Source organism: Tamandua tetradactyla, chromosome 4 (genome assembly GCF_023851605.1).
Source record: "Tamandua tetradactyla isolate mTamTet1 chromosome 4, mTamTet1.pri, whole genome shotgun sequence".
In the NCBI taxonomy this organism is placed as follows: Eukaryota; Metazoa; Chordata; class Mammalia; order Pilosa; family Myrmecophagidae; genus Tamandua; species Tamandua tetradactyla.
In genome coordinates, this window is record NC_135330.1 from 180,153,495 (window position 1) to 180,171,552 (window position 18,058).

The following is an 18,058-nucleotide window of genomic DNA, read 5'->3' on the forward strand; positions in this document are numbered from 1 at the left end:
AAAAAAACTTTCACAAAAAAACTAGCATATCCAATCTTATGTCCTTCGCGTTCTACAGTTACTCTGCTGGCCTGTGATAATTAAATTTTAGAATGAGATTGTCAAATAAAAAGCAGTTATTTGCTAAATTCTCTACTTATTAAAGCAGGAAACTGAATAAAATCATCTAAGATAGTTTTAAAGCGAGGCTGAACTTGTTTCAAAGCCAAAACTAACAATCAAATACTGTATTAAGAAAATTGACCAATTCGAGAAAGGGTTTTCTCAAAAAAACCAAGTTATTTAGAATAGACTTCTACCTGGAGTAGCCCGTTCAGTAAATATCCCAATTAGTTTTAATAGTTTCCTGTACAGAATAAAAGTTGTTTCTTCCCCTATGATATAAAGTTCTCTGAGAAGTATATAGCAGACAACAAATGTTTTCCTGTTAATTCTGCCCTGAAGGGAATCATATTAAACCCTTTCTGAACAATCCCAAGAAAACAAAGGATTTTATTACATCTAGGTAACTCATAGGACTGGGTAATAAAATTCCCTAAAATATATATTATCCATTGACAGATTTTGTAAAAATTTTTTCTTTTGTCCACTTCTTTGTTGTGAAATGGACAACAATGCCCCAGCATTAGAAACTTCACTATCAATGGGGCCTGTAGCTAAATGATAACTAACCCGAGTTAATCAGTTTTGAAATTAATTAGGTTTGGAATGTGTTTTTGCAAATGCTGTAGAAAAGGTGCCTGTGTAAACAAACAGGTCAACAGCTTTGAAAAATGAGAACGAGGTGTCCTCAAATAATCCAGAATTGTTATTAGCCCAGACACACACAAAACAAATGCAACTGTGACAGTGCTACTTTGGAAAACCTTTTGAGATGCAAACAAAACACCATTCTTATCTAATCATTACTGTAAGATCTTCATTCGCAGAGTTCTAGTTACAATATTAACCTGGAAAATATGTTAAACTGTCTCCATTCTGTCTGACTTACCTTTTTTTTTTTTTAGGACAAGCAGCCACATTAGATAAGAAAAAAGGTTTATTGGCAGCTGGTATTTCCTGGGTTTCCTCAAATCAGTTGACTTTGATTCCTTTAACCAACTTAGCCAGGGTTCTCTCTAGGAACTGTCATAACAGCTAACAGTGATTGAGACTTTACTTCAAGTGCCAGGCAAACAGTCAAGCTTCCATATACTTCATTACACAACCTCATTGCATCCTCCCCACAGTTAGAAGCCACATTTTAGAGACAGTGAAACCGAGACCCAAAAAACTCACCCAGCTTGCCAAGGACTACTGGAGACAGTACACAGCTAATAAAATAAAAGTGCTATGAAGCCAATGAACAATCTGAGGGGGGGAATCAAGAAAAGAATTCCATTTACAATTGCAACCAAAAGAATAAAATATTTAGGAATAAATTTAACTAATGAGACAAAAGACCTATACAAAGAAAGCTACAAGAAATTGTTAAAAGAAATCACAGAAGACCCAAATAGATGGAAGGGCATACCGTGTTCATGGATTGGAAGACTAAATATAGTTAAGATGTCAATTCTACCTAAACTAATTTACAGATTCAATGCAATACCAATCAAAATTCCAACCAATAGAAAAACCAATAACCAAATTTATGTGGAAGGGCAGGGAGCCCAGAATAACTAAAAGTATCCTGAGGAAAAAAAATGAAGTTGGAGGTCTCATGCTACCTGATTTTAAGGCATATTATGAAGGTACAGTGGTCAAAACAGCATGGTACTAGCATAAGATAGATATACTGACCAATGGAATAGAATAGCGTGTTCAAATATAGATCCTCTCATCTATGGACAATTGACCTTTGATAAGGCAGTCAAGCCAACTCACCTGGGACAGAACAGGACAGAACAGAATAAATGGTGCCTAGAGAACTGGATATCCATATGCAGAAGAATGAAAAAGGATCCATATCTCACACCCTATACAAAAGTTAACTCAAAATGGATCAAAGACCTAAACATTAGATCTAAGACCATAAAACTATTAGAAGAAAATGTAGGAAAATATCTCATAAATCTTATACTAGGAGGTAGTTTCCTAGACCTTACACCCAAAGCAAGAGCATTGAAGAAAGAAAGAAAGAAATGGGAACTCCTCAAAATTAAAAACTTTTGCGCATCAAAGAACTTCATCAACAAAGTAAAAAGACAGCCTACACAATGGGAGACAATTTTTGGAAATGATATATCAGATAAAGGTCTAGTAGCCAGAATTTATAAAACGATTGTTCAACTCAACAACAAAAAGATAGCCAACCCAATTACAAAATGTGCAAAAGACTTGAACAGACACTTCTCAGAAGAGGAAATACAAAGGCCAAAAGGCACACGAAGAGATGCTCAACTTCCCTGGCTATTAGAGAAATGCAAATCAAAACCACATTGAGATATCATCTCACACCCACCAGAATAGCCATTATCAATAAAACAGACAATGACAAATGTTGGAGAGGTTGTGGAGAAAGAGGCACACTTATCCACTGTTGGTGGGAATGTCAAATGGTACAACCACTATGGAAGGCGGTTTGGCGGTTCCTCAAAAAGCTAAATATAGAATTGCCATATGACCTGGTAATACCATTGCTAGGTATCTACTCAGAGGTCATGAAGGCAAGGACACAGACATTTGCACACCAATGTTTATAGCAGCATTATTTACAACTGCGAAGAGATGGAAACAGCCAAAATCCATCAAGAAACAAGTGGCTAAACAAACTGTGGTATATACATACAGTGGAATATTATGCAGCTGTAAGACAGAATAAATTTATGAAGTATGTAACAACATGGATGGACCTTAAGGACATTATGCTGAGTGAGATTAGTTTTCATGGTTAACTTACTAGTCACTTCCTCTGTTTATTTAACTTTTATAAAAGGACTCATCTTTGTACCCATGCATGGCATGGGTTCAGAAAATCTTTTATCTGGTATACTAGGTAGTTTTCTGTCCAACCACCCAACCTCCGGGCTGGACCTAGCTTTTACATTTCAACCGCTCACTGGATACTTCCATATTTAAGTCTCTCAAAATTAAGCCATCTGCATCTGACATCTTCCAAGACCTTCTCCTGTGTCCCTTGTCCTGTTAGGAAGTACTGTACCACCCTATTACTAAAGCCAGAAACCTCAAAGTTTGATTTGACACTTTCCTTTCCCTTACTCCCTGACTCAGTGACAACTCCCTTCCCCACATTTATGTCCATCACTAAGATGTCAATTCTAAAATTTGTCTCAAAATTTTCCTTCCCATCTCCACTGAAACCACCCTGACCAAGCCATCACCTCTGTACCATTGTAAGAGCCCCTAACTGTCACCATGCTTCTACTCTTGCCCCCACCCCAACCCAGCCTGAGGTTGCTCCATAAAATATGAAAGAAATAGCATTTTCCCTTGCTTTAAAGCAATTCGGCTATTGCCAATTAACTTGAAAATAAAATTTGGACTCCTTCATATGGCCTACAAGGCCAGTCTGATCTGGCTGGTCCCTCCATCCACTGCCGGAACTCCCACCCCCCTGCTCTCCATGGTTCATTGGACTTGAATATAATTCCTTGTAACAGCAAAGCTCTGCCCCACCTCAGGGGCTCAGCACATGCTATACCTTCTCCCTAGAATGTTTTCCCCTCATGCTCCACCTCATTAATTCTTACCAAACTTTTGGGTCTTAAATATTTCTTCCTCAGAGATACCCTGCCTTGACCCACCACATATCCTCAAAACTCAATTAGGTCCCCCAACCAATCCCTGTCCATTACCCCATGGCTTTTCCTCATGGCACTTATAGAATTCATGCTATAAGTGTTCTTTGTTTAATGTAAATCTTCCCAACTTGACTCTAAATACCATGAAGGGCAGGGAAGTTTTCCTGATTTGTTCACTCTTATTCCCAGAGCTTAGCACAGTGCTTGATTCTCAGGAGGCACTCAAAAAAAAAGAAAAGAAAAAAGCATTGAAAACACACATGAACAAACTAATTCACACTTATCAAATGTACATTCTAAACAGATTAGGATATTAAAACTAGGAGGAATTTCAAAATCATTCAGCCCTCTAATTTTGCTGCATTGGTAGCTGTGGTGGACATACAAGACTCCTTAGAGCTTGGACAAGCACCAGAAAAAACAGAGTAGGGAGACAGTAAAATCCCCACCAAAAAAACCCCAAGAAATACATATATAAAAAGGGCACAACAGCCTAAGACTATGCCCTTTAATATTAAATAAAGGACCTCTTTATAGTCTATCATTCTTCATGTTTTTAAGCAATTAATGATTACACATTGACTTTGGAAAAAAATGTACCACTTTTCTTCTGAGCTGTATTTTCCTATTTAATAATCTCATTCCACTGAAATACACTGGATCACTCAATCCTCATCTGCAACTCGGAATGAGGCATACTGCAAAGCCTGTGAAAATTAAATGTCCTGCCAAAGTCATACCAATCAATTCTAAAAATTATTCCTTAGCAAACCAGGCAAAATCTCTAAGACAACCACAAGAAAAGAAAAGCCTTTACTATTTAATCTTTATTACCCTTTACAAAGGCTAAGGACATCTATTATGTACCAGGAAAGAGAAGATAACATTTATTACTGAGAGTCCAGTGAACTGTGTTAGACCCTTTCATATCTATTGTCTTATTTAAGCTTCCCAATTAACTCTGCAAATAAAGTTTATCACTACAAGCTTAAAATGAGATTGCTAAAACTCAGAGTCATAAAGGATAACACCCTCATCTTATTTTCTAAAGGTTCTCTAATTGATTCATCCAAAAAGAAAAAAAAAAAAAAAAACCTGCTGATTCTCAAATGCAATTGTCAATAAAAGGCAGGCAGCCTCTAAATATGTCTTTTTAGGCAAGACGAGTCTTTTCAAGAAAAGCCATCAGGCAATAGCTTTCCAAAAGACAGTGGCATCCTGCAAAGATGTACTATCATACACTAGTCTTCATACCCTATTTTTATTTGGGCACACAGCTACTAGTCAGGTTGCCTTCAGCCTCTGTGACAGGGCGCTGGATGTGTCCCCGCATACAGGTCCTTAACTGGCCTGGAGATTTTAAGAACAGAACAAGCTGAACGTTCAAACCACAGATAATAGAATGTGTTCCTCCTTTGGGACTCACATACAACAGAAACCTGGACCATCGCCAAAGGATGCTTAAGCACTTACAGTTGTGCCAAGTCAAAGTATTTCACAATGCACCTTATGACTGGTAAGTTTATCCAGAAGGCATCCCAGCCGAGCTCGGGAAATGAATGGATCTGGAAGCTTCCCTCTCAAGGACAAGTCATTTACCACTGAATTAGCTTGCTATATATAAATTAGAACTTAGATATAAATGAGAACTCATATCTCAGTCATAGAGCAAAACTTCATATATATATATAAAGTACATATCTAAATGGCAATGAACAGGTATTTTAAAACATTACTCCTGTTAGCTATGATACAGACAGCCCCAAGATTGAAACTATTTTAATTTATCACTCTTGGATATGGCAATACTTTTTCAGATGTTAGGCATACTAGAAATTACACAGAATGTACTATAATATATATAATATTATAATATATTATGTGAATATTTGCATATATACACGAGATACATACGTATATAAACATACATTCAGACTGTATATAGTACACTGAGCGATTCTTGCACTTTTTTACTCCCACTTTAGAAGAGATGTCACTTCTATTAAAGAACACAGCATGGCTTGGCAAGTAAGTGCATGGGCTTTGGGGCAGGTCTGCCCAGTTGAAATCCAAACTCAGCTACTTCCTGATTCTCAGGAGGCATTAAAAAAAAAACTCACCCAGAATACTGTCCTTGACTACCTCCTTGGGTTGCAGTGAGGATTAAATGAGGTAAAATGCATACAGTTTATAATCGCCCCGGCATATAGTAAGTGCTATGTAAGCATTAGTTATCGTTTGGCTGAAATCAGTGATTGTCTTGGGGAGGCTGTATCAGATCTTGCGTGAGATCAACAAATGTCTGCAAGTAAGCGAACAGTTAGACCAGCAGTGTTACAAAAACACGGCTCAATTTATCCTTTAAATCTGATCATCTACTTTCAAATATAGGTAAGCATTTTTGATATAATCTGCAGTGAAGAAATCCTCAGATATGAGGTGTAAATGTGTATCACCTCCAAGAGTAACTTTTGATGACTATGAAAGCTGTTGATAATTAAGATCAAAAAAAAAAAAACCCAGAGAAACAGATCAAGAGAAAACAAATATAAAGATAATATATCAGTTAGACAATTTCAGTTAGAACACTACATATTTTTGACCTAACAAATGTTTTTAAAATTTTAAATAATTCAAGGTAGAGTAACAGATTAAATAATATCATAATTTTGATCTTTGAGTCTTATCTGATGTACAAGCACTAACATGACATAAAACCACCTTGTTCATGAGCTATATTTCATTTTTAGGCATTTAACTGCACTTAGGCCATGATTCTTTCAAGAAAATTTTCTGTTTGGGATTTTTCACATCTCAGGATTTTTAATAAAGTTCTAACAATTTAACATTCAGTCATTCAGTTGTCTAGAATGTGTGACCCATATACCTGTAATCTTCTAAAATAAAAAAAATAGCAATCATAAAATAACTTTTCCATTTTTTCCCAATAAAGCCACAAACATGAACAGATATTTATTTGAGGAGAGACCATAACAATGACTAAGGAAGATATTCTCTGAGAATCAGTAAGTCAGAAACACCAAACGCAGCTACTCCAGGACTCCTAAGCTAGAAACGGTTACGGTACCTAAGGAAATTATATTTGTTCTTCAAAACAGTCTTGCAACATGCAAACAGTTCCACTATCTCTTCTGAGTTCTCAGAGTATTGGTGAAAAGCAGCTACTATGTCTTAAATCACAAAGAAGGGGATATGAAAACATCTTCTAAGAGGAATTCCAGGAATCACATCACAACAAAGAACTAACACTTATTTTTAAGTAAAGAGGAGAGGGAAAAAGAGAAGGTGGGTTGCAGGTGTATACACAGACTGATGGTGCTCTGAGCCAGGAGGAAACCTGCCCAGCTCCTCTCTGCCCCTTGCTAACAGCCCCATAGGCTAAGACCCCACCTCCCTACTGCCCACTCCCTCTTCCTGATGGCCACTCCCCCTTCCTGATGACCACTCCCACCTGAAGCAACAGTCTTAAAAATAAAGATGGAAACATCTAAGAAACAAAAGGTCTTCCATTACTTTACCACCACAACAAAAAATATATATTTTCTTTCCAAACACACAATCCATGCCTAGCAAAGGGAAGTGTGTATTTTCACTCAATTCATTGACTGGTCCTCAATCCAAGAAAGTTTCACAAAAGAATTGACACTGAAAGAGTGACACTGGGGAAAAATTCAAGTCAGGAATTGCCAGAAGAGAAGACATTCCAGGAGAACAAGATGCTATAAGGAAAGAAAAAACAGAGCAGATACAGATAAAGAAGAATTAAAAACAGGGCATTTGGGTGGAGGTGTCAGGCACCTGTATTGGCTAATAGGAGGAATGGGGTGAAGATAAGTTCCCGACGGTGTAGAAGGGCTTTAAGCAGGGAAGTTGACTGCATTCAGGAAGTCTGACAGAAGGACCATTGCAGTAATGTACAGAACAGACAGAACTTGGGAAGCCAGGATGCTGGGGTCTGCCTAGGCCAGAGGGCACAGGATGGCTGCACCACACAGTAAGTCATCCCAGCAATGCACCCAACATCCTAAAAATAAACAGCAATCATGATGTGTGGCTGTGTGTGTATGTGCATGGGGAAAATTTCTTTTTCACAGACAGGGACACGTATTGAACTAAAGTGTCACTTAACAAAACAAGACGTGCATATTCAATTTGGAATGTTAACAGGCATGGTGATGTTTCTATTTCTCCTGTGAACCTAAAGACAATGAAGCATGAAATTATCTTCCAATGACATTAAGTGTGAGTCAAGTATTAATTAGTTAATAACGAACACGGCTGACCTTAATTAGTTAAGGTTCTCGAGCATCAACCCTACACTAAGGAGACTGAAGTAACTCTCTCCACCCACAGAATTCCTAAAGTGCCCCTTCCAGGAACACTAGGCTGAACCTTCCAGCGAAGGGAGCTGCTCACAGGCATCTATTGTCCTTTGAAATCTCTAAGTATAATGTAGCTTTGTCCACTCCTGCTCAACTCAGAACAGTCGATTTTTCTTCCACCTATATTAATACCCACATCAGTGACTGACCCCGCATTCACAATCATGCCACTGTTTTTTTGTCAAGAAAACAGATATTTAGCAACACAGGAATTCTGCAAATGAAACCTTGTACCCAGAGGGTATCCATTCAAAGCCTTCAGTAGAGATAAAGATGTGAACCCACCCACAGAGAGGCTTGGCAGCTTTAGCTTCCGGATCCCAAATTTCAAGTGGGATTTGGTCAGTGCAGGTCTTAACTCAAATCTTAAATTCACACCCCCACCCGCATTCCAAACTAGCTCAGTGCTTCGGCCCATGCACAAGAAACTCAAAGACTGCTTTCTGAGTTTAATTGATTCATGAGTTCCCTCAATCTCAAAATTTTAGACTCTTCTGAAAGTTTCAACCATGGAAAAAATTTTTAGAGAAGTGGTTTCCCTTTACGTAACCTAACTAGGGGCCAGCAAACATTTTCCGTAGAAGGCCAGAGAGTGAATACATTTGGCCCATATGGTCTGCGTGTGAACGAATCAACTTGGCTATTGCAGCATGAAAGCAAGTCACAGACAAGACATACGTGACCGGGTGTGGCTGGGTCCCAGTTAAACATCGTTTACAAAAACAGGCAGTGGGCCCATGTCAATCCCCTGATCGGCAAAAAGGTAAATGTCATTTGCCACATGCTCTTCTGTCCCACAAATATTGACCGTCAAGCTGAGGGTTGCCATATTAAGTGCTCAGAAAACCTCTCAGCAGTCTCACCTGATATATATAACAGGAGTACCATCTAAAATGTCAGTCCCTCCATCTGGTGGCTCCACATTTTGCACCAGCTGCCTATCCACTTCTCAAAGCATTTTATTTAAAGTGTGGTCAAAACTACAACCATCGGCGACTTTTGGAGTCCCTTTCACAGAGCGATCTACTCTCCGTGTTCAGTCAAAACATGACCACATTTGCAGTCTGAATTCACGTGACCTAAGACAGCTATGGGCATCCTTGCATTAGCTGGATCTAGGAGCAGCTGCCAGGAGAGGAAGGATCCGGGGTGTCGTGTGGAGGTTCACATTCCTCAGAGCTGGATGGTCTATCTCATTTTAGCATATTTACCTGAACAGCATTCCTGTCCTTCACAGAACCCACTTGATGGTCCCCCTTGGACAGTACAGCAGTTCACACGACCGAGCCTCTGATCTGCCGCAGGCCACTAGGACCTTGTGGCTGACTTCACGGACACAATTAAATTTTCCTTCTTCTAGGGCAGCAATTCTCATAACCAGAACTCCAGGATCCTCTTCTGGGTTGCTTTAAAGTTGTTTAAATGAAGAGAAAGATTCTTAAACCAGCTGCTACGGACCTCATAAAGAACAGCCTGCTCTGAGCAAAGCAGCACCTTCTTTCTCACGGAGCTCAGCCTGGCTTTACAAGGAGCTCAGTCATCTACCTCTTAAGTTAGACAGGGGGTGGGAGAGCCTCAGATCCCAAATCCAACAAGATCTTTTCTTTATAAGTCACTGGATTCCAGCGTTGGGAGGGAAGAAACTCAAGCCACTGAACAAATTCCCACTACAGGTCTTGAATCAACAGCATCCAGACTGATTTCACCATGGCACGATGGTCAAGGTTTGGGTATTTTGGGTATTGTTCTGCACACTCTGAAAATACTAATTCAATGATTCCTAACAACAATGCTTTGGGTAGTTGCAACAATTATCCCCATATTTTTATACATGAGGAAAATGAGGTGTGGAGAGAGAACACAGTCACCAAGTTGCACATCTAGTTAGTGGTATGGTAAAAGAATGTCATTGTCCCCCCCAAAGATGTCCCTGTCCTAATCCCTAGAACCTGTGAATAGGTAGGTTCACAGCAAGGGGAAATTAAGGTTGCAGATGGAATTAAAGTCACAAATCAGCTGCTCTTAAGATAAGAGTTCTTCAATTATCTGGGGAAGAGTGCCCAATATCATGGAAGAGTGCCCAATATCATCGCAGAGTGCATTAAATGTAGAAGGAAGGGGAGTCGGTGTGAGAGTGATGCGGGGTGACAAAGACTCTACCAGTCATGCTGACTTTGAAAGTGGAAGGAGGCCATGAGCCAAGGACTGTAGGCAGCATCTAGAAAAGAGAGTCCCCCAGAGCACCCTGCCAACAACATGGTGATTTCAGCCTAGTGAGACCAGTGTTGGACACCTTACCTACAGAGCTATAAGGTAATAGGTTTGTTTTATTTTGTGTGACTGTGATAATTTGTCACAGCAACAAAAGGAAATTAATATACATTGTGGTACCATGAGTGGGGTGTTGCTGTAAATGTGGAAGCAGCTGTGGTATTGGACAATGGGAAGAGGCTGGAAGAATTTCAAGGAGTGCAACAGAAAAAACCTAGCTTGTTTTGAACAGGCTGTTATCAGAAATATGAATGTTAATGACTCGGCTAGTGAGTTGCAGTAGGAAAGGAGGGGCATGGTAAAGAAAACATATGTTGTCTTAGAGAAAGCCAAATCGTGATTTCTACTGTGAGTAGCAATGTGGATATTAAAGGTGCCACATGTGAGCACTTGGATAGAATGAGAACTGGAAACCAGAGGAGGGGATCCTTGTTATACAGAGAGAGAACAATTAGCCCAATCCTGCCCTGAATTATATGGAGAACAAAACTTATAAATGACAAATGTGAATATTCAATTGAGGAGATCTACAAGCAAAATGCTCAAGATGTGGCCTGGTCTCTTGCTGTTTATAGTAAAATGTTAGGGCAGAGAGATAGATTGAGGGAAGAACTGTTACAAAGAATAGGATTGGGAAATTCTCAGCCTACCCAGATTGCAAAAGATGTCAAAATTAGGAAATTCACTAACAGAAAACATGCCCTGGAGAGAAAGCCAAGGGCATGGCTGGATCATCTTTTGCTAATGCCTTGGAAGGATCAAAGGTCAGAGTTTTCTATCACAGGAGGACTCTGTGAAGAGATTAGGACATGGAAATTTTGTGGGAAATCATTATTCTGCCTACGACAGTCCACCCTCTGAACCCCAAACATTTTTGTCTATCCTATATGCAAAATATATTCACCCAGCCCAACCTTCCCCAAAGTCTCAACCTATTACAGTGGCAATAAGAAATGAATACAGTGGCCAATCAGGGAATGAGGCAGACACAATACGGATGTAGAGCTCAGGGTCTTCACCACCACTCTAAGCTACTTCCCATGGCCTATGCCTTCAAAGGACAGGTACTGGGGATGCCAAGATGACCAGATACTGTCCCCACCCTAAAAGGCCATGGCCTTGAAGAATGAAGGGACGAATAAATGAAGAGGGGGGCATCAAGCCTCCCAGGGCTCTGGCAAAGTGTCTATGTTAGCACATTGGTTACTCTCTCATCATTCTACTGGGTTTTCTTCATGGCAACTGTGAAATATATATTATTTATATATATCAGATATGAAATTATATTATTTACATGTTTTTCTCTCCTTCTCTGGAATACAGCACAGTTACCTAGTCTGTCTTGGTCACTGCTATAGAACTAGGCCCCCAAGCAATGCCTGGCATGTAGTAAATGCTGCATTTATATTTGCTGAACAATAGGCAACATCTTTGTAGACTGTTCAACCAAAGGAGTCACAAAAAAGCAAAGAGTTGTATATTCTGTTAGGGCTTTGTCTTGTCTCTGGACAACCTTTTGCTTCCTGAATTTATCACACCACAGGGCAAGGATTCCACCCCATTTGTCTGCCCAAATGGGTAGCAAGTAAGTTAAGATCAAAGACTGGGAGAAATAAGGACCCAGTAGGAGGAGGATGGTCTGGACAAGAAAGAACAAGGTCCAAATCCCACTTAACTTCTATGAGCCTCCATTTGCCCATCTCAAAAATGTAAATAATATTACCTTCCTCTGAAGGGATCTTGTGGCAGCTGAATTAGGTAATCTATTTAATGCGCAAATCCCTTTCCCCATCTCCATCTCTATCTACTACAAGCAGCCAGCTACTTTGATTTCTGAAAAAATATATACCAGGAGTAAAACGAAATCTGAGCCAGTGCTATTGTTTTTACTATTAAACATCCCACCTCCCTCAGCCCACCCACACCCCACCCACTCCACCTCATTTCACTAAGAGCAGCAGTTAAAAGCAAACAGTGCATCCTCTATTTTGCCCTCACCCTTCTGCCTTGATAATGAAAACTAAAATTAAAATAAATTTATAAAGTTTGTAGAGTGGCAAGTTTAGAGCATCATGAAAGCAGACTCCCCTAAAAGTTAAAATTTTGAGTTTCCAATATGCGTCATCGAAAAGGAATCCATCTATTCATTCCTAGGTTTCTTTTCCCTCCAAATACCCCAAAACCACAGCCCACGGAGGTCCCGTGCATCACTCTTTTCTCTGAACCAGTCACCCTGAGCACATGTACACAAGAACAGAAATGTGGAGGCTGCTCATCAGAGCCTCCCGGAGTTCACACTGGGCCTTCGAGGAACAAGAGAGCAGCAGCCCAAGCAGCCAGGAAATGAATCGCCACTCTCGGGAATCTGACAAGATATCTAGGACATCACATCGGCAATATTACAAAATTCTCTGGTGATCAAGATTGCGGCTGCATCACGTTCTCAGAGCTGAAGAAGAAAATGGCTAGTCAAAATTAAACTGCGACATAATACCCTCTAACGCAGGAGAAGCCTGTTCTGCCACAGCTGGTCAACTCCTGTTCCAGAAACACTATGAGGTGGTAAAAGTTTGTACCTAATAGTGTCCACTACAGGAGGTCTCGGTCTGGTTCCCCCAATGCCCATACTGCATTATCCTCTTGTAAACCAAATGCAGCAGTAAAGTACAGACAATTAACAAAAGAAGTAAAAGGAGAAAGCCTTGTACAAAACAGGGAGCCAACATGTATTTGTTAATTTGATTTCAATTTACTTCTGGAGCTTGCAATCTATCTTTACCAAAGTGTTAGAGAGTCAGCATCTATCAAGGATCTTACAGAAATCTCATTCTGCAGCCTGGGGAGGAAGGTGGAGGCGAAATAAAGAGCAGGGAAAGGCACGTTTCTACCTGGGTGAAGCTGTTTTCAAAGGATAATTGCAAACAAAATAATAAGTCAGGACTTTAACCACCATAAAAAAAAAAAAAAAAGACAGCAAAGAAGAAAGCAGGGATAGGGGAAGGGGAGGCCGTACATCAGTGAACTTCATTAATTCAGTTGTAAATAGAGAATTTGTTAAAATCTTGTTTATTCAGTAGAGTAATGCACCCAAGTTAGCAATTTAAAAATTCTGGACAGGACCTCTGGGTATATCACTTTTAAAGTGCTGACATGAAAGAAACCAGCCCTTACAGTTTCAGCCTTTAAAGTTTCATGCTCATTGAAAATGTGCCATACTATTTCCAGTTTCTCACTTTCTTTACAGTATCCTATTCTTTTTCATGGGAAAGAAAATATATTCCATTGTAACCCTGTAACTGCAAGTGTTATTTTACAGAGTTAAGTTGAAAACTTGAATTAAGGTGCTCTAACAAGTTGTACTTCTGATAAATCACAAATACTCCATAGGCACCAAAAATAATTCATTACCTATTTTAAAAATGCTTGTATAGGAAATTACTCCGCACCCACATAACATATATAAATGAAGATTAAGCAGATGATAAACTGGAAAATGCAAATATGCAAATAGACTAGGAGATGGGAATTCTATTTCCTGCTCTCCTGACTCAGGGGAAAAATAACTCTGTGCCTCAGTTTCCACTTTCGTACAGAAGGGCTAAAAATACTAGCTTTGCCCCCTGCCCCCAACATTATTGTGGCTATCAAATAAGGTAAGATCCTGCTCATGAAATACTCAAAAAAAAAAAAAAACGGAAGGTATTGGGGGATAAAAAAACAAAAACCGAGCCATTATCCCTGGTTACAAATAGCAGGCTCGGCACCAAGGCCGCAGGGCTCCGTAGCCAGACATCATTCTAGGGTACACAAATGACCAGCAGATTCTCTCTTTGGAGAAAAGGGTGCCTTTGAAGTCTCACCTAGACGGTCGCTAAGAGTTTTCCTAATTAGCAAAGGAGGATGAGTGGAAAAAGGCAGAGGCGAAGGGTAGCCTGACGCCCCAAGACGGGACCCTGTTCGCGACTCTCTGCCTAGATGCTTATTTCGTCCCAGGGGGATCTCTGGCCCTGCAAGTCCTTCTGACCCGAAGAAAGTCTGCGCCCCAGACCAAACGCCGCCGGCCCTCACCTGCGGTGTCCCAGATGGAGATGTTGTAGGAGCGCCACTGCTTCAGGTAGAAGGCGCCCCCCACCGTGCTGACCGTGTCCTGGAAGCGCCGCTCCATGTACCTGTGCAGCAGCGACGTCTTCCCTACGTTCATATCGCCCAGGAGCACGATCTTCACGTCTGGCTTCTTCATTTTCCCGCAGGAAAGCTTTCCCGGTAGGAAAAGCCCCTCCTCGCCCGCTCCCGGGTGCCGGCGCCTGGCTTGTGCGCCCCGGACGCGCAACTGACGGAGCCGGGCCTTGGCGCGTGCCCGGAGCCCTCGGAGGCGCGCCTCCCCGCTCCGCAACCCGCCGGGCCGCTGCCGCGCCTGGGGCGGAGGCGCACGGCTCCCGGCTGCCGAGCAGCCGTCGGGCAGGGGTGGTCCGGGAGCGCAGCGCGGGGACTTCACCTCCCAACGCCCTGGAGGACGGAAGAGGAAGCGCGTTCTCGAGCGCAGAGGGCAGGAGCGGGGAGACCCAGCCCCGGCGCCGCCCGGCCCACCGCACCGCGTTCCCGCCCTCCCGCCGGAGTTTGCTCTTTCGCAAGAATCGTAACTTCACTTCATCCGGAACAGACCGTGAGGGCAGCGGGTGATGCGACCCCAGCTTCCTTCTGACGTGGGCCGGAGAAGTGTTGGAAAGAAACCGGGAAACGTCCCAGTTTAATACTTATGACTACTTCAGGATTGAGAGTTGGAAGTTCCTGGGAAATTCATTTAGCTCCCCTGTTCTGCCAAACCATAGGTCGGATTTGGAGATTACTCAATCTGAAGGAAATGCTTTTACCACTCGCGTCATGCCAGGGAGGGGAGACGGACGGGGGGCGGGGCAGCGGCGACTACAGAAGAATCGGGTTCTAGGGCAAGTTCTGGGGATCCATCCCCCCCCCCCAGCCCCAACGCCCCTGTTCTCTATTTCGCTCTTCCTCAAATGAAACTCACCTTCCTGTTACAGCCTAGCCAGTATCTTGTAACTTGTGTTGATTTACTTACCTGCGTGTGTACAATCGTAGCCACAAATCAAGAAAACATTGACTTTAATGAGCGTCTTAGTAAAAGTCCGGTTACTTATTAGAAGGCTGGGTGAGAGAGGAAGGCTGCAGGAGGAGCACTACAATTTCGAGTGTAGTTTTTTAGCAGTTTGTCTTGTGTGGGGGGTCTTTTGGTGGTTTTTGTTTTGTTTGCCAGGTATCGTTTGTGTGCCCTTTTGTATCTGAAAAATGTAAGCCATTGCTATATAAAACTTTTGAAAATTGGACTTTTGCCATTGCAGTGACATCTAGCAAGATCTCTCCTCCCTCTTTTTTTTTTTAACAGTAAACCTTGAAATGCTTTACAAGTGATTGAGTATTTGGACTTTGTGTCTATGTTAGAGAAAATGCTGATGTACAATTTGATTTTCTAGCTTGAATACCTCTAGGCTGCTTTTACTGAGGCCACTGAACTCCTGAGCAGATTAGACCTGTGTGTCTTTCTGCTTCCTGTAAAAGGGAAATAGGGCTCATCGTCTACTTAGTTAGGTACTCTGAGGCTCAAATGAGGTGGGATGGGAAAATATTTCATAAAGTGCCAATCTCACACATGTAAGCCTACTAAAACCTGAGCAATTTGATACTTAAATGGAAAGGAAGATTCTGGAGGAGTGGAAGTCTAATAGATAAATCCTTCTTTCCTTCTGTACTCTAGGCTTCTTCTCAGCCATCATCACTACCTCTTCTGTACAGAATTTAAGTCAATTGAACATTTATGTAATGCCTGTTGCTCCAAGTTACAGTGCCAGGACTGGGGGACTGAGGATGGGGACAGGGGGATGGGGGATATAAACCGAGTAAGATTTGGTTCCTGCCCTCCAGAGGTTCACGATGAAATAGAAAATAAAAATGCCTTGTATAAACAATTAAATCATAGCCACGAAAGATGGAGTGACCTTAATTGTAATTGTTTTCCAGATGAAGCAGCTGTTTAGCTGGGACTCCAGGCTAGAGACCAGGTCTTCAAACTCCAGCTGATGCATATTAACTCTGGTAGGACAAAATCATTGGCCAAACCTGGAGAGAATGTGAAGGGTGCATGTTTAAGACCTAGAGAGGGACCGGGTATGAAGACCTGGGCCCTGACTTTGTTTCTTCAACTATAGATTATCCTACCAGTCCTGCCATCCCATGAGTATCGGAGGATCACAAGATAGTGTATGTGAAAGTAAAAGTGCTGGCAATAACCTTTATTTGACCTTGCTGCTCCAGACCCAGCACCTAGCCCAATGCCTGGTATGTAGAATTCACTCAGCTAGTTTGCCAAAAGGAAAACAAACAAACAAAAATTTAACTTTTCCGGCACTGTGAAAAACTAAAATTTAACCAGGAGAACGACTCCACATTAAATTTCAGCCACACCTAACAAAATTATTTAAAGACTGTGCATCATTTTATTCATATTCAGAAGGCACTACTGAGGAATAACTTAGGGGTCAAGAGTCTGCTTCAAGTTGCTAACTTACCTGCCAAGTAATATGTTTATTCTGATCAGATTTAAACCTAACAGTATAATTCTTCTTCCAATTTCTTGGATTAAATGTGCCTAAGGCCCAGAAAAGTATGTAGTCCTTTTTAAAAAGATGTAAACTGAGCAAATCTTGGAATGTCTAGACTTACAAAGGTAAAAGAAATAAAAACATATGGTTGCTTCTATTAGATTTTGCAAAGTAGCTTAGGAGCATCTTTAGGTATTTTGCTGTAGAACAACTCTACTCTCTAAACTATTTTTCTCCTTTCTTAAAAGTAATTCCTATGTTTATTCATTTGGCAGATACTAATTTAAGCACCTGCTACATACCAAGCACTGATGTAAGGATGGAGCAGTGAACGAAACAAAAATCCCTGCCCTCAGGGGGATACTGGGAGAAAGACAGTACACAAAATAAATAAATAAAATATATAGTGTGCTAGATGGTGATTAAAGGTTAGATGGAAAAAAAAAATAGAGCAGAGGAGGTTGACAGAGAATACAGGGTGAAGATGGAAGCAAGGGGGGTGATTTTAAATAGACTGTCAGCAAAGATGAAATGTTAGCAAAGATCAGAATGAAGTGAAGGAGTGAAACATGCAGTTACCTGGAGGAAGAACGGTTCAAGTAGAGAGGACAGAGAGCGCAAAGGCTTGGACGTGGAAGCACAGCTGCATATTCAGTGGGTGGCAGGGAAATTGGTATGGCATAGAGCTGAGCAGGAGAGAGAGGTAAATTGGACATAAAGTCAGTGAGGACAGAGTGGCTGCAGGCAGATCAAGGCATTTAGGTTCTGTGGGCCGTAATAAGGTCATGACAGAGACTTTGGTTTTTTATAATGAATGAAATAGAAAGGGTGTTGGGGGATTTGGAGCAGAGGAGAGGTATGCTTTGTCTTAACAAGATCACTCACCCTGCTGTGTTGAGAGCAGACTATAAGTGGCCAAGAGCAGAAGTAGGAAGATCAGTTAGGCTATTCCAACAATCAGGTGAGACAGTAGCGGCTTGAATCAGAGGGATAGTGGAAGAGGTATTCAAAGTTGTGCAGATTCAGG

At 41.2% G+C, this 18,058-nt stretch overlaps 1 protein-coding gene and 1 long non-coding RNA gene across 2 annotated transcripts in view; one reads left to right on the plus strand and one right to left on the minus strand.

Moving 5' to 3' along the window:
- The window catches only part of RAB20 (RAB20, member RAS oncogene family), a 35,719-nt gene extending 20,924 nt beyond the window's left edge, over positions 1-14,795 (minus strand). Inside the window, exon 1 of the mRNA XM_077158668.1 lies at positions 14,486-14,795. Within this exon, the coding sequence (XP_077014783.1) occupies positions 14,486-14,657 (172 nt within the window). The 5' untranslated portion in view covers positions 14,658-14,795. The remainder of the gene's footprint in view (positions 1-14,485) is intronic.
- Positions 14,796-14,824: 29 nt separating this feature from the next.
- Positions 14,825-17,417, plus strand: LOC143681557 (uncharacterized). The gene is made up of 3 exons (XR_013174733.1): positions 14,825-15,246; positions 16,451-16,768; positions 17,307-17,417. It is a non-coding gene; the product is annotated as an uncharacterized LOC143681557 (long non-coding RNA).
- The last annotated feature ends 641 nt before the right edge of the window (positions 17,418-18,058 follow it).